General features: G+C 38.1%; 4 protein-coding genes across 7 annotated transcripts; 1 reads left to right on the top strand and 3 right to left on the bottom strand.

Annotated features, from left to right (window-relative positions):
• Positions 1 to 8: 8 nt before the first annotated feature.
• On the bottom strand, positions 9 to 1,123 carry LOC132187885 (metallothionein-like protein 4B). Its single transcript, XM_059602316.1, has 2 exons — positions 992 to 1,123; positions 9 to 890 (listed from the first exon to the last, which is right to left on the bottom strand). Exons 1-2 carry the CDS (start codon positions 1,075 to 1,077, stop codon positions 713 to 715), a joined length of 264 nt encoding a protein of 87 aa, XP_059458299.1. The 5' UTR covers positions 1,078 to 1,123; the 3' UTR covers positions 9 to 712.
• Positions 1,124 to 3,598: 2,475 nt separating this feature from the next.
• LOC132181742 (LRR receptor-like serine/threonine-protein kinase FEI 1) lies at positions 3,599 to 8,780 on the bottom strand. Of its 2 annotated transcripts, XM_059594986.1 has the most exons (8): positions 8,686 to 8,780; positions 7,252 to 8,551; positions 6,210 to 6,341; positions 5,916 to 6,097; positions 4,833 to 5,043; positions 4,346 to 4,583; positions 4,105 to 4,255; positions 3,599 to 3,991 (listed from the first exon to the last, which is right to left on the bottom strand). In XM_059594986.1, the coding sequence occupies exons 2-8, from the start codon at positions 8,342 to 8,344 to the stop codon at positions 3,683 to 3,685; spliced, it is 2,316 nt and encodes a 771-aa protein (XP_059450969.1). In that variant the 5' UTR covers positions 8,345 to 8,551; positions 8,686 to 8,780; the 3' UTR covers positions 3,599 to 3,682. The 2 variants fall into 2 exon arrangements, with proteins under 2 accessions (XP_059450969.1, XP_059450964.1); XM_059594981.1 differs by having other exon boundaries at positions 7,252 to 8,780.
• Positions 8,781 to 9,812: 1,032 nt separating this feature from the next.
• Positions 9,813 to 15,838, top strand: LOC132181726 (pentatricopeptide repeat-containing protein At2g17140). Of its 3 annotated transcripts, XM_059594973.1 has the most exons (4): positions 9,813 to 12,498; positions 13,828 to 14,066; positions 14,923 to 15,022; positions 15,295 to 15,838. In XM_059594973.1, exons 1-2 carry the CDS (start codon positions 9,935 to 9,937, stop codon positions 13,952 to 13,954), a joined length of 2,691 nt encoding a protein of 896 aa, XP_059450956.1. In that variant the 5' UTR covers positions 9,813 to 9,934; the 3' UTR covers positions 13,955 to 14,066; positions 14,923 to 15,022; positions 15,295 to 15,838. The 3 variants fall into 3 exon arrangements, with proteins under 3 accessions (XP_059450956.1, XP_059450951.1, XP_059450958.1); XM_059594968.1 differs by having other exon boundaries at positions 14,923 to 15,838; XM_059594975.1 differs by lacking the exon at positions 14,923 to 15,022.
• A 1,261-nt stretch (positions 15,839 to 17,099) lies between these two features.
• LOC132169433 (protein NLP2-like) lies at positions 17,100 to 21,246 on the bottom strand. Its single transcript, XM_059580471.1, has 4 exons — positions 20,335 to 21,246; positions 19,608 to 19,655; positions 18,420 to 19,449; positions 17,100 to 17,968 (listed from the first exon to the last, which is right to left on the bottom strand). Exons 1-4 carry the CDS (start codon positions 21,244 to 21,246, stop codon positions 17,100 to 17,102), a joined length of 2,859 nt encoding a protein of 952 aa, XP_059436454.1.
• Between the last annotated feature and the right edge of the window lie 247 nt (positions 21,247 to 21,493).

Here is a 21,493-nt window from a genome sequence, read left to right on the forward strand (position 1 = left end):
ACCAGATACACCTGCAGGTTTACATTTTGGCTACTGTATCACAAAGATGATGAAGGGAGTAGCACAAGTACTATATATATATATATATATATATATGAGAAATGCTAGAATGCAATCACTTCTCCACAATTTTCCCATTAAATGTTGAGGTGGCAAGCCCACTTACACTATTTTATTATTATTTTTTTATTACAGTTAATAAAAAAAACTTCAAAAAATAGGCTACCCCATGGCCCTTGGGGGTGGATTGGCTAACTCCAAGGGCCAAAAAAAAAAATTAAGTTTTTGGTAAAAAAATGAGTTTGACCGTTGGGGTGGCCGATCCTCGCCCAAGGACCATGGGAGTGGCTTCTGCTACCCCAATGGCCGAAATGAGGTGGCCGAAGGCACCCCATGGCCTTCTATCCACCCCAAGGGCCAAACTTCTTTTTAAAAAAATACTTCAAATTTTGTTTAGCCCTTGGGGTGGTAGAACCACCCTAAGGACTATGGGGTGGCCGAAGCCACCCCATGGCGGCTGTTTGGGTGGCCGGCCACCCTTTCTATTTTTTTAAGTTTTTTTATTAACTTTTCTTTATTTTTATTTTGATTTTAATTTATTTAAAAATAATAAAATATTGTAAGTGGGCTTCCCACCTCAGCATTTATAGGAAAATTGTGGGAAAGTGATTGCATTCTAGCATTTTCCTCTATATATCTTTGTCTCTGCAGCTCAGGCATTGCAGGTTGCACACGTGCAAACCTCACCACACTTGCAGAAGGCCTTGCCAGAACCGGTGGTCTCGACACTCTTGGGGCATGTGCAGGGGTTGCAGGCGCAGTGCTCACCGCATGCGCATGTCTCGTGATCATTTCCGGCTGCGGTGGAAGCCACGCTCGTCGGCGTGCATCTGTTCACATAACAAATCTCTTTCGTCATCTCAGATAAGTAACTAAAAAAAATCGCCACAAAACTAAAACCCATTTTCCATTAATTAATCAACAAACTGACCTGCAAGCTACGCCGCCAGGGCAGGGAGCAGGACAGCCGCAGGTGTCGTTGCAAACAGCAGAATTACCTCGTCCCTTTGTATCCATTTTCAGCAACTCAAAACTGGAGGATTTGATCCTCTCCGATCCACATATATGCAGAATGTTTCTTTTCTTTTTTAAGTAAGTTTCCTTCCGGGTCTTGTATAACTGCCAAGTGGACATCCAAGTACTAGAGTCCTACACGTGGCATCGTAATCCACCGGTGTCTGACGTGGCAAGAGGTGCTTTTGATATGTATTTCCCCTGCCGCCTAATCTCTAAAGGCGAGGCGGTTAGTCTGCATGCAGTGGACGCGTGGCTATATACATGGAGTTCGTTGATCACATCCATGTTATTATCAAGTTCTTCAAAACAACAAGTATTTTCTAACGACTTTCTGCCGTCAAGCTGTGAGCAATATGATTTCACCAAGTTTATATTTTGAGATCTATCATCTTGGTCCAATGAATTACTTGGGGGCGTCTTTTCTTCCCCAATCAAAGAAGATTAAATTTAGGAAAACTTTACTTACACCTTAAGAATCGAGAATTATAAGCAATTTTACTATTATAATCTCAAAGTTTAAAAATTTGAAATGTTAGCATTTCATGTTTAATGATGCCGGTTGGAAATGCTAATACAAAATGACTTTTAGAATTACTCTGCAAGAGCAGAACACCCAACCAGGTAAAATAGAACTAGACATTGTCTTTCTTTCATAATTAGAAGCATGTGAAGTAGAGTCACCTTCCTTATCAATAATCATACTATGCTTGTTAGACACATAATTTTTAATATGTGATGAGCTTTTCAGATTACAGAATCTGTATAAAAATTCCTTATTATCTTCTAAGTCATTCTCAAGAGATATATTCATTTCTACAAGTAGAGACTTCTCAGATTTTAAAGAGTGAATCAAATCATGTGCCTTTGATAATTTGGATGCAACCCACTCTTTTTCATGTACAACGTTTCTGAGTTCGTTCGAATTCTTTTTGAATGAGTAGATCAATGTTCTATACTCATCAAAGTTCGTTGTACATTTCTTGAAGATCAAACTCTTCATCGGAATCACTAAAACAAGTTTGAGAAGTATTCATAGAAAAAAAATTGGAGTCAAGGATCTCATTTAGGAATTTAATCTTTTCACGGAGTGAACCCGTTCTGATAGCAATTGAAAATACCCCAAGACTCCCAAATACATCTGGAGGGGGGTGAATATGTGTTTTACGAAATATAATCCGGAATTAAAAATGCAACAATCAAGTAATCACCAAAAATATGTAAAGCAATAAAACATATGACACAAGTATTTTTGGTGATGAACTGGAAACCAAGAAGAACCCCTTTAAGGAAAAATCACTCCGAGACAGCAAACCCAGGAAATCGTTCACTATAAAAGGAGGAGGAAATACAAGTTGTTCACACTAATAAAACCTTTATAGTTGACACAAACCCGTCTAGACAAGTTATCCTTCTTGCCCGTCTACCGCGGTAGTCCCCCCGAACCTTTGGTACTCCTTCTATTGATTCCCCTTGCAAGAACCTCTTAAAAGCTGCAAGTAACTGATTGTTGACTCAAACATAAACAAATGCTGTTTACAAGTTCAGCATATACTCTATAAGAGTTATGGCTCTAAGGCACATGAACAATGAATCTCTCTTAGTACACAAAGAAACAAACATTTAAGCACTAAGGCTTTTTCTCTCAGGTTAGAGCTTCTTCTCTAGTTGTTTGCTTGATTAAAAACAAATGGCCAAGTCCCATATTTATATGCTCATGGGAACTAGGTTGGTGAGTAGGTGTTAGGTGACTTTGCTGATTGGCGTTTGGACGGCATGAGGGAGCGTCCGAACATCTGAGCTCCACGTACTGGAAGTGGAGACAGACTGCCCACTTAGGTCCATGTTTTTTGGAAAGTGGATTCGATGTTGGCCACTGCAGGACATCCGTTCGAACGACAATAGATGGGCGTTCAAACGCCTTTGTATTTCAGCTGGCCATTGACACGTGTAAGCTTCCCTTTGGCTGGCAGGTTCCCTGATTCTTGCAACTGTGCTCCACCAACGTTCGAACGGTGAGCCTTAGTGTCCGAACGACACTTCAGTCCAAGCTAAAAACATGCAGACATGCTTTCCTTAAAAACTGCTTTAGTGGACCTTTCCAGGTTTCCTGGTTGACCTGTCTACTAGCTGGTGTTCAAACGTCGCTGCGAATAGGGCTAGGTCAACTTGTCCACGCTGTCAAGGGAAACCCTAGCTAACCCCACAGTGATTAAAAAATCATTGCTCCAAGCTTCAACCTCCACCGTTCGGACGGCTAGCGAATGGACGACACTGACCTCTCCAGTGCAATGAAATTTCCTCCATAGCCTTAGCCCTGCACTTACTCTCTAGCAAAGATAATCTGACAGACATTTTCAGTAAACCGGTAGCATCACCTCATTTTTCCCTCCTACATACCAAGCTCAATCAACAAGAAAACAAATCTCTCCTGTTATGAATTTACCATTCTACGTAATGTGTCTTCAATTACCTGTTTGGAAAATTTTATATTTGATAAATTTTGAAAGAACAAGAATGAAGATAATGAACAACTACAATACATATATGGCAAAACTAAAGCAATACATAATTTCTTTCATATTTTTCCACAACTGCATGATCAGTATCATCGGGGTACCAGTTGGGAAATTGTTGCATCATCGACTGAACAACAAATTTCCTGCAACAGACAATTTTCTTCCTCATTTTCATCTCTTTTAAGTGAAAAAGCAGGCGTTTTAGGAGTGTTGATGACTCCATTTTCATTCTTGAGCATTGAAGAAACCTCTAACATAGAAGGTCTATCAACAGGGTTTTCTTGGACGCATAAAAGAGCCACCTGCATGCATCTTAAGAGTTTACAAGCAGAAGAGAAATCATCCAGTGATGGATCGAGAAACTCCAACCCTTTGCCCTCTTTCCACAACTCATATGCCTGCAAGAATATGAAACTTCATTCATTAATGTAGCACAAATGAGAAACTTCAAATAATATGAATCACAATAGTGATCCTATAAAGTCATAGAAAGTATTACCAAGTAACTTACATATTCTAAAAGGTTCAAATCTTCATGTGTCCCATAATAACGTGCAGTCCTCTTGCCGCTTATAATTTGCAAAAGCAGAACTCCATAGCTATAAACGTCGTATTTCATTGAGTATATACCTTTTCTTACATATTCGGGAGGAACATAGCCACTATATAGCATGTAACAATGAAAATGATCAGTACTAGAAAAAAGAGATAAAGGAAATGTGTCAGATTTCTTCTAAAGGCACTTTACTTACTATGTTCCAACAATCCGGCCTGTGTTTGCTTCATGCTCATCCTTCCTAAAAATTCTAGCTATCCCAAAATCTGATATCTTTGGGTTCATCTCACTGTCTAGTAGTATGTTACTAGCTTTTAAATCTCTGTGAACTATAGTAAAAATTGAATATTCGTGGAGATATAGAAGCCCTTGAGTAATGCCTTCAATGATGCGAACACGTTTTGTCCAATCTAAAAGAAACTGTTGTGTTGGATCTGCGTAAATTTCAATTAGAAATTGATTACTTATTAAATTAAAAGTGTGGGGGCAAGGAAATCACAAATCAAGAAACCTCTTTGAGCTTAAATGGGTCTACCTTTTCTTATTTGAAGTTTAAATGAGTGGGTCATCCTCTTTGAACCTTGTTGTGGAAATGGTTAGACCCATTTAAGCTTTTCAGTACAATATTATGTTACTCAGCATGTACACATAAACTCTGATGGGAAGCATAAGAAGTTGCTGACCAAAAAGGTGGAGAGCCAAGCTTTTGTTTGCCATGTATTCATAAATCAGCATATTTTCGTCCCTCTCGGTGCAATACCCTAAAACTCTCACTAGATTGACATGTTGTAGTCTTGCGGTAAGTGTGACCTCATTTTTGAACTCTTCAAGGCCTTGTTTTGAAGTTCTTGAAAGTCTTTTTACTGCTATCTCCTGCCCCTTCAGTAAATTACCCTAGGAAAATCCACACTCATCGTTAGTATTATCAGCTAAAGAGAGTATTATGAGCCACACATAGTGCTGATCATTATTCACTCGCCCCTATAAAAGTATTTCATATCACTATAAGTCGAAATATAATGTTCACAAACAGACACATATTTGCAACTGTCTAGCCCCCTTTTTGTGGTGCGGCTATCAGCCCTGTTTGTTTAGACAAAAGAAGATAGCTAAAAGAAAGGCTAAAAAAACAATCATCCAATGCAAATAGTTGGTTGGGAGATGTTAGAAAGTTGTTTAGTGAAGCATAGTTCTTCCTAGCAACAAATCATCCAAGGCATGAACAGAATGTATAACAAGGATAAATTAGACCAAGTTGGCCTAATGCAGCAAATGGTTTTTTCTTTTTTCTTTCCTTGAAAAGAAAAAAAAGGGTCTAGGAACCTGAAAGAAATTAGAACCAGAAGGAAATGTTAGAAGCATAAGACCCCTAAATAATTGAGGATTAACTATGATAATCTTCTGCAGCTATAGGGTTGCGTATATGTTAAAGTTACGACGGTGTGTATAAAGGGAACTCAAAATATATGAGGTGCCAAGCATACATTACATAGAGTTAAGTGTGTAAATTATGAAAAGTAATGCACTTAGTGAGATTGAGAGGATTTTGAATATTAAAATAAAAGGATTGGAATCTTCTAATGCAGTTTGAAGAAAAGCAAACTGATTCCGGACCCAACAAATCCTAATTTCCATATTTTTCATGATTTCATATCACCAGACATCACTTTTTTTTTTTTTTTTTTTGGTTATGTAATATTTGGACTCTGCATTCAAATTTTCCTCCGCATAAGGATTAAACAATGGATGCAATTGTTGAATGTTACCTTGTAAACAGGTCCATATCCTCCTTCTCCGACCTTATTCTCGCTCAAAAAGTTTTGTGTAGCTGCTTTAATGGTAGTATAACTGAATTCTTGCAGATTAGAAGCATTGCTATTAAGATCTTCAGAAGCTGAAAGTTTGATTTTCACTTTATATAATAATCTGTTGACGCTTTCTGCAAAACCTTCAGCCCCGGGGAAAAAGAAGCGAAAGATGTTTAGTATCTCCACCACTTCTATGGTTGTTGTGAACTTCATTTCATGGTTAATGGTTGTCTTAGAGTTGAAAAAAATTACCTCTTGACTTGATCATTTTCCGCCGCAGGTAACATATCACGGTGCCTAGTATAAGCAAGACTGCAAGAGTTGTAGGCAGAATTATTAACAACAAATGCCTCTTCTTATGTTGATCTTCACCTTCCTCTTGAGCTGCAGAGGTAATTCATTTATATCCATTAGAATGTCTCATGAGGATCTCTAACCATTTTTTTCATTGAATTTTGTTTCAATAACTTAATTATGGGAGAATAACAAGATACCCTTGAGTTCTCTGTACTGACAGGATGCATAATATGTGCAAATGGCCATAAGAATATAATGATAAAACTAGAAACATGGTTTTGATCAAATTTGCAAGCATGCTTTTTGGCAACCAAATTATTACAATAAACTTCTCCTGGCCTATAACAAAATTTATATTTGGTGCCAGGGCAGAAGAGGCCATTAACAATTTCACCAGCATCAACTATTTTTCTAATGTGGAATGTACAAGAGCAATAAGTATTAAGGAAAACGAGCTATACAGTTGAAGACATCAAAGCTAAGGAAAAGAATCAAACGCATAACATGCACTATCAATTAGACAATTAATCCTTGTAAATTTGTAATTATGCTCATTTGCTCCCTTAACATCGTGTATACCTACCACTCAAACACATCAATACACAACATTTATTCATTATTTCTTTTATTTTCTCTTAATCTCCGATTTTAACATGGTATCCAGCCAACGTCCTAAATTTGAACCTCGATTCCACAATATCCTCAAAATTTAAGTTAAATAGTTCATGTGTTGGGCTTCACTTTGTTGAAGGAGAATTTAAGTCCACAAATTAGGGAGAGTGTTAAAATATTAACTTCAAAGGTTAAATCCATTATATCCTACCGGTTTAAACTTTGGAGATAACCAATGAATTATCAATAATAAATCAAAACTAAAGCATAGACTCTATTTTCTCTTAAGAAAAATTGAAGTCAGTCTCCAATATCTTATAGATACCACCAACTCATCTATCAGAATGTAAAAGGGAAATTGACCAAGTAGTGAATTGAATTGTACCTGCTGTAGAGAGCACCCAATTGTCATCATTGCCGATTTGAAACACATTGTAACCAAGTAGCCCGTTCTGCTTTGCATAAGAAACTTTAGCTCTAATGGCCTCCACATCGTCGTAATTGATCCAAATCGGCCCAATTGTGTAGGAATTGACCACATAAGTAGCATTGTACACAGAAGCCGCTCCATAACCAAAGCTTCTAATGTAGGATTTTATCAACTTATAGCCCATGGCACCGTCCATTGTAACAGCCGGAGCCGTGGACGGCGCACCCATTGCATTGTTGCGGGGGTCCACCAGCGTCCACGCATAGCCATGGAAAGGCAAGCCCAAAACCAAGTTGCTAGCCAGAAAACCTCTTCTCTTCCACTCTCTTATACCATCAATAGTATTAGCCCCGTTAAGCTGGCCGCGCAATGCGGCATGAAAGTGCGTGAGATTGTCTCTTCCAGGCACATAGTAATCGTACGCATTAACATGTACCCAATCCAAGTTCCTCTGCATCGACTCCATTGGGTAACTCTCTGAACCCAAAGCTGGCAAGTAATGGGCGGCCATGACCAGGAGCAGAGGATTGCTTGCCTCAGAATCCACAGCATCTCGCCACTCCTTCAAAAGGGTAGCTAAGTTGGTCATGTTGGAGGTTTTGCTTGGCAGAACCCCACAAAGGTCTAGGCCATGAAACCCATAAAGCCTAGCTGTTCTTATTGAAGATTGAATAAAAGAATTTCTGTAAGACGACTGGTTTATCATTGAAAAGAAGGTTGAAGAGTCTCCTCTGCCAACCCATATGGACAAAAGCGTTGTAATGGAGGGGTTCTTCCGCTTTACAGTCTCGGTGAAGGTAGAGAATTGTTGTTCAGTGGAGGAGTTGATGGAGAGGTGGTAGGTAGAGGAGTTTACATAAGCGAAAGCGCATATTAGGTGGGTGAAAAGCTTGGAGTTAATATCGGAAACGACGGTTTCACCACCTGAATAAAAGTAACCACCTTTGACCCAAGATTGTGCCGTTGAAGTACTGTGTGATTTGAGAGGGAGAAAGAAGAGGAGGAGGAGGAAGAAGAAGAAGAGGAGGGTGACGAGTTTGGACGCCATTGAAGAACGATGTCGATCTTAAAAAATAAACAGAGTTATGGGAAAGTACTTAAGAGCTTACCAGATGCCCATGTAAAAGTGGTAAACTGCATCTTCTATACGCGAGAGTTGCAGAGAAGAGACATCAAATTAATGTTTGTCTCTTCAATGGAGTCGGGGACCCCATTTTATGGCCAAGTCTTTCCTAGTTGGGGGGAGCTCTTTACCCTCCCATAGAGAAAAAAAAAGGCAAATTGTCAATATTATGGTTGCTATTTTCTAATAAATGGTAGACAAATTGAAGCTAACCTGAAAGAAACAAGATATACAAATTTCTTACTAGCGTGTACAAGGCTGCTAACCTGAAATGAAAAGCTAAGGGAGCTCTAAAGTCGCCCTGTCCTTCCTATCTATCATCAATTCATCTTCCTCGCAGTCGCAGTCAAAATCAATTCAAACTCAGAAAAGCCTTCGTTTTTATAGAGTCATGGACTTTTAGCTCCCCTTATCCTGATACCAAGCCACCTACTTACCTAGTCAATTGCATGGACGATGTTAACTCCACTTTTTCATGATTTGTTCAGAAAAGTCAAAGATGCATAAAAAAGTATCATTCAATAAATAAGGAGAAGCATGCATCATTTGGACTTTTCACATGCCCTGCTTTCAAGAAAAATGCTCTAGATTTTTTTTTTTAATCCAAGAAAATTTTACAAAACTCGTTTGAACTTCGCGCCTTTTGAAATTATTCTTAAAAATATAATAGCTCTTAATTTAGAATATTAAACTTTCAATTTTTTACAATGTTCATCTCACTTAGAATTTTTTATTAAATTCTTTTAGAATTTTCAAAATATTCATGTTTTCTTATGATAAAATAAAAATAAAGTATAAAATTTCGAAAGTAGATATTTTTGTAAATTCCGTTAAATAATAGAGCGATAAAGGTTAAGTCAACTGCCAACTTTTGTTCCTCCAGAGAATATGCCACAAATCTCAATGTAAATGCTCTAACATGTCTTTGTGGCAAACAAAATGCTACTTTGAGTTGCATTAAAAAAAAAAAAAAAGCGGTTTTAAACAAAATTGCAAAATAAATATATCTTTCGAGGCTGCGCACTCAAATTCTAAAAGGGATATATTTTAAAAACGCACAATTTTAAAATTAAAAGTGTGATTTAAAGGTTAAACGTTTAATTACATTTTTAAAATTTAGCCTTTTTTGAAATCGCAAATCCAATTGAATATATATATATATATATAATCTGTTTGGAGGATGAGTACTTTCTCATGATACGGAGAATGCCAAGTGTGCATCAGCATAACTGTTTATGTACGTCTGGTTTAATTTTTTTTTTTAATTAAAATAATAAAATATTATATTTTATCATTTTAAAATATTAAATCAGTCGGGCGTTCCTTGTATCATCACTGCTCTCTCATAATATCATATAGGCATTTTAGGGAACAAGCGGACCATCGTTAAGTACAGTTGAAGTTCACCCCACAAAGCAGGGCAAAAAATGCTGATATTGTTCAATGGCTTCACAGATGAAGTGCATGAATGAAAGATAATCGAGAAGGGGATGATGCATCCTCGGTTATCTTCTGATGACTGATTTTTTTGGACCAGAAAAGCTTACTAAGCTTACTCGTTGTATGGACCAGAAAAGCTTAAGCAAGCTTGCCAAAGCTCTGTTCAAGAACACCAACAATCCCAAGCTCGCATGGCACCTCTTCAAGCGCATTCTTCTCGCCTCACCCACCTCCTCCTCTTCCTCTCACCACGCTCTTCCACTCATACCCGTCATCGCTCGCATCCTTATTCATGCGCAAATGCACCGCGAAATCGATAGCCTTCCCGAGCTCCTCTTTGCCTCGCAGCCCATCGAAACTTCTCACCCTTGTCTCGTTTCCCTCGTCCAAGTCTTGGCCAAGTCGGGTCTCGTCGATGAGGCCGTTTCCCAATTCAAATCCCTCCGAACCCGGTTCCCGGAAAAGCTTTCTTCGGTATTTTTGTACAATTTGCTTCTTGAGTCCTCCTTAAGGGGAGACCGTGTAGATTTTGTGACATGGTTGTATCGGGATATGATTGTCGCTGGGATTAGCCCGGAAACTTATACTTTTAATCTTTTGATACGTGCATTGTGTGATTCGGGTCGTTTGGAGGAGGCCCGGGAGGTGTTTGATAGAATGCCTGATAAGGGTTGTCCACCAAATGAGTTCAGTGTTGGGATTTTGGTTCGTGGGTATTGTAGAGCTGGGCTTGCTACCCAAGGCTTAGATCTTTTAAATGAGATAAGGGGTTGTAATGTCTTGCCCAACAGGGTTGTGTACAATACTTTGATATCTAGCTTTTGTAGAGAAGGTAGGACTGATGAAGCTGAGAGATTGGTAGAGAAAATGAGAGAGGATGGTCTGTTTCCAGATGTTGTTACTTTCAATTCTAGGATATCGGCCCTTTGTAAGGCGGGGAAAATACTGGAGGCTTCTAGAATTTTTAGAGATATGCAAATTGACGAACAATTGGGGTTGCCTCGACCAAACATTATAACGTATAATTTAATGCTGGAGGGGTTTTGCAAGCAAGGAATGCTGGAGGAAGCAAAGACCTTGTTTGAGTCTATGCAAAAGGTTGGTGATTTTGTAAGTTTGGAGAGTTATAATATATGGTTGTTGGGTTTGGCCAGGACTGGGAAGCTCTTAGACGCTCGGTTGGTTCTAAAAGAAATGGTAGATAAGGGCATTGAACCAAATATTTACTCATACAACATCGTGATGGATGGGCTATGCAAAAATGGGATGCTCTCTGATGCAAGAATGGTTATGGGCTTAATGATAAGTAGTGGGATTATCCCGGATACAGTAACATATAGTACTTTACTACATGGGTACTGCAGTAAGGGGAAGACATCTGAGGCCAATAATATTCTCCATGAGATGATCAGTAGTGGTTGTTTCCCAAATACCTATACTTGCAACATTTTGTTGCACAGCCTATGGAAAGAGGGGAGAACATCAGAAGCAGAGGAACTGCTAAAAAAGATGAACGAAAGACGTTATGGCTTAGATACTGTGACATGCAATATTGTGATTGATGGTCTATGTAATAGTGGGAAATTGGACAAAGCAATTGAAATTGTGAATGGGATGTGGACTCATGGAAGTGCTGCTCTTGGTAACCTAGGGAACTCATTTATAGGCCTAGTTGATGATAGTAATAAATGGAAGAGATGCATGCCTGATTTGGTCACCTACTCAACAATAATTGGTGAGTTATGCAAAGCTGGGAGGCTTGATGAAGCTAAAAAGAAGTTCACTGAGATGGTGAGGAAAAACTTGGTTCCTGATTCTGTGATTTATGATACTTTTATACATACTTTCTGTAAACAAGGAAAGCTATCATCTGCATTTCGAGTTCTCAAGGACATGGAGATAAAAGGTTGCAACAAGACCCTTCAAACGTATAACTCATTGATTTTGGGTTTTGGGAGTAAAAACCAAATATTTGAAATATATGGGCTGATGGATGAGATGAGAGAAAGAGGGGTTCCTCCAAATGTTTTCACTTATAACAATATAATTAGCTGTCTTTGTGAAGGAGGAAAAGTGAAAGATGCCACCTCTCTTTTAGATGAAATGCTACAGAAGGGCATATCCCCTAATATATCTTCCTTTAGAATATTAATCAAAGCTTTCTGCAAGGTGTGTGATTTTGCAGTTGCAAAGGAGATATTTGAGATTGCTCTAAGTATATGTGGCAACAAGGAAGCGTTATATAGTTTGATGTTCAATGAGCTACTTGCTGGAGGGGAAGTCTCCGAAGCTAAAGTTCTGTTCCAAGCGGCATTGGATAGGACTTTTGATGTGGGGAACTTCGGGTACAAAGATCTTATTGACAGACTCTGCAAGGATGAAAAGTTAAACGATGCTAGTGGGATTTTACAGAAGATGATCAATATAGGATATGGATTCGATCCTGCATTATTCATGCCAGTGATTGATGGCTTGGGTAAAAGGGGAAACAAGCTTGAGGCTGATGAACTTGAAGAGAGGATGATGGAAATGGCCTCAGAAGGTAGGGTTGAAAATAAGGTTTATCGAAACCAGAAGGAGATAATCCAGGGAAAACCAAACAAGTATAAGAGAATTGATTGGCAGACCATACTTCACAGGTAAATGGTTGAATGAAAGTTTATTTGCGATCCATTTCTTCTTGCTTTCCTTCTTGGGTCTCATTGATCTTGTGATTTCTTTCTTCTAAATTTGGACCATTCACTTAATCACTTTTTCAATAGAAGCTTACAAAATTGCTTTTTGACATAACTTTACCTGATTTCCTGTCTTAAGTGATCCATATTGTCATAACATCAAGGGAGTATTGACGATATGTGTAGCTCCTATCATACATGAACTGCCTGATGGTGTATATTAGTTGCATGCATCAACATGCGGTACATTGATTCATTGGTTATTGATTAGGTGATCTGCAATTATTTTTTGGATGAATAAAATTTTCATTCAAAACACAAACTAAACACCCATACACACCAACAAGAAAGCTGGAACTCAGTTCTTTACATTAAACAGTGAAACACCCCACCCCAATCAAACAATTACAAATGGTTTCCTACAAAAAAAAAATCACAAGCTAAAACAAACCACCACCCATCAAGGAAAAAAAAGCGCTTCATTACTCATTTTGAACCAAGATACTCAAAGGAATGCTCCAATTCTCACAAATCTTGACATTTTCAACAGTATTCTTGAACTTTCCTTTGCTCTTCCCCATGATTCTTGTACTAATCTCCCAACAAATAAGCTGTAATATTTGCTCCTCAGAATTCACCCTATTGCAAAATTTAATACTATTCCGGTGCTTCCATATGTGATACATAGTTGCGCCAAGAGCCAATTTACACAGTGCATTACAAATTTTTCCACTTCCATTATAATCTATGAGTGTTATAATGGAATTATAATCTATGAATGTTATGGAGAAGTTAATGCATGAAATAGATCACTTTCTTCTGCCAAAGTTTGTCACATTTATTACTCATAATCCAGAAATGTGACATCATGGTGAGTGTTGTCATTTGGATTCATCAAACTCTACCATAGGAGAGAACCTGTACATGTCTTGTGCTTTTTTCATGTTTGGGAGACATGCTCTGAGTCGATCACACACACACACACAGAAATTCACAGTTACAAGCACCACTTCTATATTTAAAGCCACTTTTCAATTAAATCCTGATTTTTGGTGTGATATGAAGATATGTTAAGGGAGCACATAATGCGATATACTAGGATATATTTGAGTATTACTATAGATTGGCATCTTTAAAATTTTGATTCTGTCAAGCCAAATAATATTATTTGATTATCTCAGAACATCAATCTTGTTGTGATGTAACTAGATGTACCTTACCCTTCTCCTGTCTTTCTGCAATCTGTGAATTCTATACCTTGCTTACTGTGTATCTGCTATGTATCTTTGACAGAGATGATGGTAGTGGAATTGTACTGAAAGCTCTTAAGCGGGTACAGAGAGGCTTGGATCAGGGTACTATATCAAGTTTGCAGCCCCATAAAAATGAAGTTCTCGATTATTGGGATGGTGGTGGTTAACTTCATTAACTCTTTGGGGTCAATGCTCAAGATTTAAAGAGATTATAGGAAAGCAGAATGTCAAAATTGAAGCTGTCAGAGAAATTCAAGTGCCTCTTTTTTTGTACCTCAGGTATGGCTATAGGCTCTTTTTTTTTTTACAAAAAAAAAAAAAAGAAAAAAAAAAAAAGAAAAAAGAAAAAGATTTTATTACTTCTCTTTCACAAGTGTTCCAGGCAATGTGAAGATAGATTTTAAGCCCAATAATTAGTCCTGTAGACATTAAATCTCTGCTTTTCTAGACTAGTTTGCTGGCATCTTTCTACTTGATAATGAAAAGATTGTCAAAATACGATTTTGGTTTCTGAACTATGTGCCCCATTCCAAATCACTTTTGAACTATCATTTGTTTCAATTTAGTTTTAAAAATGCCTCAATGTACCCTTACTCTACTTTATCGTCACTATGCAAATGACAATTGCTGATAAGATAGTTGTTTTATAATACACATCTTTTTAACATTGGAATGGAGAGTTAGGCTACATGCTCGTTTAACAAAATCAGAGCATATAAAGACGTGTGACATACATATAAAGACGTGTGACATGCATGTTAGGGATCTACAATGTCTTTTTTAATCTATTTTCCTATTTTTAAATGTTAAATTCATGTGTCTTCTTATATATGATTTTGTGAGAGTGCATATGATATGACCTAATGTGTCACATCAGTATTATGGTAATATGTGTACAAGAAACATGTGGAACATCATTAACTTTTTTTCTCATAGTGATGAGAAGGTGAGGTAAGAACAAGATTGGGTCCTTTTGAAAATTTAAAGAACTAATTGAAACAATCTATAATTCATAGATGAAATTAGAATCTAATGTATAATTCAAGGATCTGAGATTCTAAATCATATGTTGACTGAAAAAAAAAAAAATTATCATATTTGATATTTGATATTTGATACTCTTCAACATATGCAGTCAGAAAATCCTTTTCATTATCATATTGAGGCTGGATGGTCGCACAAGACAGCTACGAGTTATTTCATATTAGTACCCTTTATTCATTGTGGACTTGGAGGTAACTCTAACTAAATATGTGGAATTCAAGCATGCTTGCATAAAATCTTGTTTACATCTAATAAAATTCTAGCTGGACACTGACCATTCTCTTTTCATAGGGTTCTCTTTCATTACAAAAATGTTTTCGTAACAATCTTTTGCTTTGTTGTTGAACATTTGCATTTTAATGACATTTACTAAGCCAGTTCAAGTTTATTATTTGCTTGTCAAGATTATAAAATGTTCTGGTCTCTCTTCCTGCTTCTTAGTTTTCTGCTCGATGATTTGCAGGATTATTACTTCCTGATGAACCTAGTATGGCCTTGAATGGGTTTGTGCTCTTATCAGCAAGTCACTTCCCTTGTTTCACCAATATATTTTTTGTGTGGATAGGATAGCACTAAATGAACGTTTGGCACTAACAGTTCTCTTGTGGTCTACTGTTCATTATGTCAAACAAAGCTAGATTTTGTTACAAGAAAAAGGTTGGTCCCAAAAAAGCAGAAAGGCGAATGCATATCCAATCAAGAAAATGTATACCTTTTCTTCTGGTGGTGTATAATGTGCTTGGTCCAATGTCCATAATGAGCAACAGAAAGAAGATCCAATATCAAGATTCATACTTTTTGGCGGTTTATTTAATATGTTATGTAGCATATGGATTTATGTAGTACAGCCGTCTGATTGATAGTGGAAAGGAATATTTGGTGCCTTGTTGAACTGTGTAATATATAAGGGTTGCCATTTATTAGGTTTGTCGATGGTCTACATCTTGCAGTGTGGACTCTATTTTTTTTTTTTTTTTTTTTGTAAGATGTGTGGACTCTATTTTAGTTTTGGGCCTAATAGCTGATTTCCCTTCAAAGTCAAAGCTTTCAACTTATTTGGCCCCACTGTTGGGTGAACTCGATTTCATTTTCCTCCATTTGGGTGTCTTGAAACAGTCTCAAATCTGAAACTTAATGGTGTCAGTCTTGGATATACAGTTGTTTAATCCATTTCCTCTCTTTTTAGGGCAACAATTCAACTTTCGGGTTCAATTTTTCGAGATAGAGATCTCTAGCAATTTTGCTGTTCGAATTGCTAGCAATTGAGACAGTAAATATGAGAGAGTGTTGATGGGACTCAATTTCCCAACAAGTCTAGAGCAACTTGCTTTTTTGCGAAGATAAATGGCCTCACAAGGGTTCTCTTACATTTGCTGCATACAACAACAATTTAAGCAGCAAATTGTTGAGAATTCAAATTCAATTCTTCATTGATGTTCCTACTATTTTTGGACTAACAATTTGGTCTTCAAAATCACTGATTGTCATTCTTCGAAGGATATAATGACTTTTTGTTCCTTAAAAAAAAATTAAAAGTAGTTTGAGCATATATTATTTGATCCTCATCTAAATCAAAAGAAGCAAAAATTCACAGTTCTTAACCTTACAGGTGAATAAGGAAATCCACATATATCATTATCCTTGAAAATCGTAACCCCAAGTCAAACATCCTACTAAAAGCCTCGAAAGTAGAAACGTCAATAGCAAAAATTGCATGTTTTCGATGTGCAGAAAAACATCCGAATTTAAGTACGGGATGGGAATCTTTTAAAATTCTGGAATCTTTTAAAATTCTCTACCCTAATTTTATAGAATTCAGATAGGAAATGAGAGGAGGGCTAGAGAGCCCGAACAACTTGAGGGTTGCAGAATCTACTTGCCCGGAGCACTCGCTCTCTCATATCCTACCTCAAATTTCGGATAAAGAATTTTGCAGATCTTGATTCTTATGTACTTTTCCCCAACAAAACGAATATTCTAATTTAAGAAGATGATTGGTGGGAACCGGGAAGCCCAAGTGGGTAGAGTGTTTCTAATAATCTCATAAAATTCATTTATTGGCCGTAGAATACCAATGGGTCTTCAGAGTTAGATCCAAAGGCTTAAAAAGCTAAACATAGAAGTGGGAAGTGAAAAATAATGTTTGGTAATCATCATCAACAGAGTCTCCAGCTGCTGCTCTAACAACTCAAAGCAGCAGAATCCATGAAATAAAATAACCGCTTATATACTTGATACTTCTGAGCCTAAAAAACATGAAGCTAAAAATTACGACAGCCCACTGCTACCAAAGGGACTCCCAAGATTTGGATTAGAAGAAGCATGCTGAAGGCAGAGCCTGATTGTGTGGCTTTGAGATGCTCTGTATATTTCTATGCACTCTTGAAAGTCAGCATCACATGTCAAAAGAACCCACTCACGATCATCATCCAAATACTTGAGATCAATTCTACTGATATCATCTAGATTGAATCTTCTTCCAATCTCCATCTGTAAATCTCCAAAAGTCCAGTTGGGATGAAAGCTGAACCGGATTTTTTCATCCCCAAAAGTTGCTTTTACTCTGAAAGCACCACCATCTCTTGAATTATGGCTGCTGCTTTCTGGTAAGACAGGTAGAGTGTCAAGGCTGCAGGTAGAGTTGTGGAGAAGAAGGTTGGGTTCCTGTTGATGCTGATGCAAGGCATGTAAGTCTGCTTCACTGCATGCCATCTGCAGAATCCCACCTGGGTTTTCTCTCATTAAAGTATCTGCACTACTCAAAGCATTGATGGTGGTGGTGGTGTGCTGCTGATGATTTGCTGCAGTGGCACAAAAGATGCTGGGGCCAGAAGTCTGGCTGCAGGAAGAAGATGGGGATTTTGATGGAGTAAATAACCCAGAACTCTCTGGTATAGTGTTTGATTGCTTTGAGTTTTCACTCATTTTCAATGATGAGAAAGAGCTAGTTCCCGGGGAGCTCAATTCAGGGAAGTTTGAATAGAAAGAACCAATTTGAATAGCTCCCTCAGCTCCTTGGACTGAGTCGATTACAAGCTGGAGTTTCCTGAGAGAGTGGCCCACCTTCTTGATCTTTCTAGAAGGCCATCTTGTAATCCCATGTTGCCTGCATATCCTTTTCAGAGTTGTCGGGCACACTGCAAATGAAAGAAGCTGCCATGAGCTTTCTATAGCTTTTATGTGAGCTTACATGCAATGGAAAGGGATACAAGAAGCTTGTATTATCATTTTGTATTGCTCTTAGTTATTCATAGCATCTACAAATTTGGATGCATAGACTTGAAGGAAAGCTCAAATATAATTTCCTATTGATTTCAAAGATACATACTAAGAAATGAGAAAATTAAACTTCATGAGATTATCTTGCTAATCAGGCTTGAGCTTTCTATATATATATCTATATATATATATGCAATAATGGGAATGAGGTGCATGTACTTTTTAAAAACATTAATTAGGAGGAATCAATCCAGTTTCAAAAGAATTTTCTCACGCTGCACTATGAAAGGATTCAATCAAACCCCTCAATTAATGCTAAAAAAAGTACTAGTGATTGATTTTAGTCTTAATGGATATATAGTTTCCTACCGCCAATACTTTTAGCAGCATCTTTCAGGCTCCCTGCAAAGTATTGCCGGAGAACTGGCAAGCTGATAGTCTTCTCTGTCTTGGTCCTCCTCTTCTCTCCTGATTTTCTACCGCCCGACGAGCGGCGGCTACTGTATGAATAAGAATCTCCACCACCCTCAACACTACCTTTGGATTCAGAACTTTGCTGAAGTTGCCCAAAATCTGGAAACGCCTGCCCATTTCGTGATCCTCCCTGAGTGTTAATGTTATCCCAATGGGTTGTCACCTTGAATTCTTCGTTTGCTTCTTCTTCTAGATACTCCAAGGAGATTGAGACACCTTTCCCTTTCTGCTGAGCCTCCATCATATGAGCAATCCATGATGACTGATCTTGATCTTTTTGGGGAGAAGATCCTGATTTCTGAGATTCTTCTTTGTTAATTCTCAGATGATCTGAAGGAACTACCACTTCCTTATTAACAGGGTATATGATTTCTTCCTCTTCTTTGTCAATAACAGCATGTAAACTCCTGCAAGCCTGCTGTAATACAATGGACAATGAGTTGAGCATCTGCTTTTGTTCTTCTGTGTCTTGGCAATCCTTTGGCAAGAAAAACTCCAACACAAAATCGGCCGAGCCGGTGTAGATGCTTCGGAGGGGGATTGTGACGGCGGCGCGCAATCCAAACATCCTGGCATGGTGAGAGAGGGGATATTCTGCCTTGCTGAAGGCGGTTATGTCACTTGCAAAGCATGGTTTTGCTGTGGTGAATGCAGTCCCGACGGTGCCTTGGCCGCGAAAAAGGTGGTACTCCGAGCATGCTTCGTGGAAGCCGAAGACGTCTACATCAGCCACAAAGCAAGCAGTGTCCACAGTTGAAACACACTGAGCATAATTCTCATTAGAGTATTGTGGGCAGCTTCCTTTGCCTTGTTGGTAACACGGCGCCCATGTTAGGGCTAAAGGCAATCGGTGTGTCTTGCAAACTGATGCTAAAACCTCTATTATCTCAGCCAGTGCTAAATGGTACAACTCCTCATGAGAAGCCTGATAAAAATAAGCACACATGATATTATGAATGAAATTGATCGTATCATTTCATGGGCATGATTTAAAGTTAACAATGAAATGGAAATAACCCTTCTTCTGGTTAACAATGAAATGGAAATAACCCTTCTTCTGGTTAAAGGATATGGTCGTCTTACCTTTACACCGGGAGGGCTGAAGTATTGGGAACTCCTAAGATCAACAGCCTGCAAATTAAAATAAAAAACAATTGTAAGAATAATATAGAATATGAGTTGAAGAAGTGGCCATGTCGTTCACACGTATATAGAATTAACAAATTAGCCATAAGCATCGAAAATTAAGGTTATCTTTTTCATAATTAACAATAAATTCCAGGGAAAAAAGGGAAAGTCAATGCAACATAATTCATTCAACAAAGTAGCCATATATATTCAAAGAGACAAGAAGGGTAGGGCTAATTAACATTTGTTATATATGAAAGAAAGTTTTTTTTTTTTTTTGAAAGATATATGAAAGAAAGTTGAGCAATGCAAATGGGTGGACAATGGAAGGAGCATAATGTCACAATATTGTCCTACTATCCATTTACTAAACCCTGTAAAGGTGCCTGCAGATTCTCGCACGATGCAGATATTGCATATATATATTTAGATGTTTTTTAAAGTTGTTTTTTTTTTTAACATAATATGTCACAATACATTAATTATGCATTAAGGAACAAGTAAACACAGTTGAAGCTCAGAGCAATCATGGCTTCTAACTGTATCTTTAACTATAATTTTTTTTTCCTTTTAACTCTTCCTCATTAGAAGATTAATCCTCAATACCCAGTTGGCTTAAAATTTTGAATTTCAAAGCTATTAATACTATTTAACAGACTCTCATACGACACGAAGGCTTTACCTCGAGGGCTTGGCAGACATGTTCAAGTTCGGGGCGATAGTTGATCTTTTGAGTGGCTGGAACAATCTCAACAACACCCAAGCAAGTTCCAGTGCCACGTTCGAAGACAGGAAGAGCAAGAGAGCCACGAACATCGTTCGGCTGTGAGTAGTTCATACGTGGGTATTCCTCTCTCTTGAAGAAACGAACATCAGGAGGGGTACACTGATCAGGCAACTTCCCCATGAAAACCCGACCCGGTAACCCGCCGGATTCCTCCATGTCCTCCTCCTCCTCCTCCTCAACCGCCAGCTGATAAGCCGCCCGACAAACATTTCGGTAATACGGTTGTTGGTCTTGGGTGGCGGTGAGGAAATATCTGCTGCCTCCTCCTCCTCCTCTTCTCACAGCTGGCACCCATAGCTGAAGAAGCACATTCATGTTCTTCGTACATTCTCTCAAATATCCAACGGCCAGCATTAGCCTCTCTTTGACAGAGGAGCTAGGGCCGGGATTTGCTCTGGGCCCAATCCACCATCTTCTCCCGAGCTCCGTCCCGTCAACTAGAATGCTTTCGGATTGGTCGGGAAAAGAAGTTCCCACCGTTGGATCTTCCTGATAGATTTGCTGATGATGATGGACGTTGTTGATGTTGTTGTTGGAATCCAAAGTGGGCAAATAATAGGGTGACGGGTCGTTGACGAGAGCGCGAGTCGTCTCCAACCAGCATCCTTCGAAGAGAAGTTCGTCCATGAAATCCATTTCCATGGCGGCCGCGTGATGATCAGTCGTCGTAGTAGTAGTAGTAGTGCTGAAGTTGCCGTACGTCGTCGTGAAGGCGGCGGCTCCACCGTACTCCATGTTCATCATCAGCTTCCTTTCGATTTCCATACACGTATCCAAATGCCCAATCTGTCCGAGTCCCAGAAACATCGTCAACAAATTTTTTTGTTCTTTTAACTGCAATCACAAGTGCATTTAAGAAAGAAAGAAAGAAAGAAAAAAAAAACTGACATATTTGAAGCTTTTGTTGATTTTCAAATGGGTATATATATATATCAGCTTAATTGGGTTCAAAAATAAAATATAAAAAAAAACCAATTATCCCAAAGCAAAATTGCTAAAATAAAAGTATATATATCTATATATATATACACGTACTACTCATTCTCTGAAACTA

Source organism: Corylus avellana, chromosome ca1 (assembly GCF_901000735.1).
Source record: "Corylus avellana chromosome ca1, CavTom2PMs-1.0".
Taxonomy (NCBI): domain Eukaryota; kingdom Viridiplantae; phylum Streptophyta; class Magnoliopsida; order Fagales; family Betulaceae; genus Corylus; species Corylus avellana.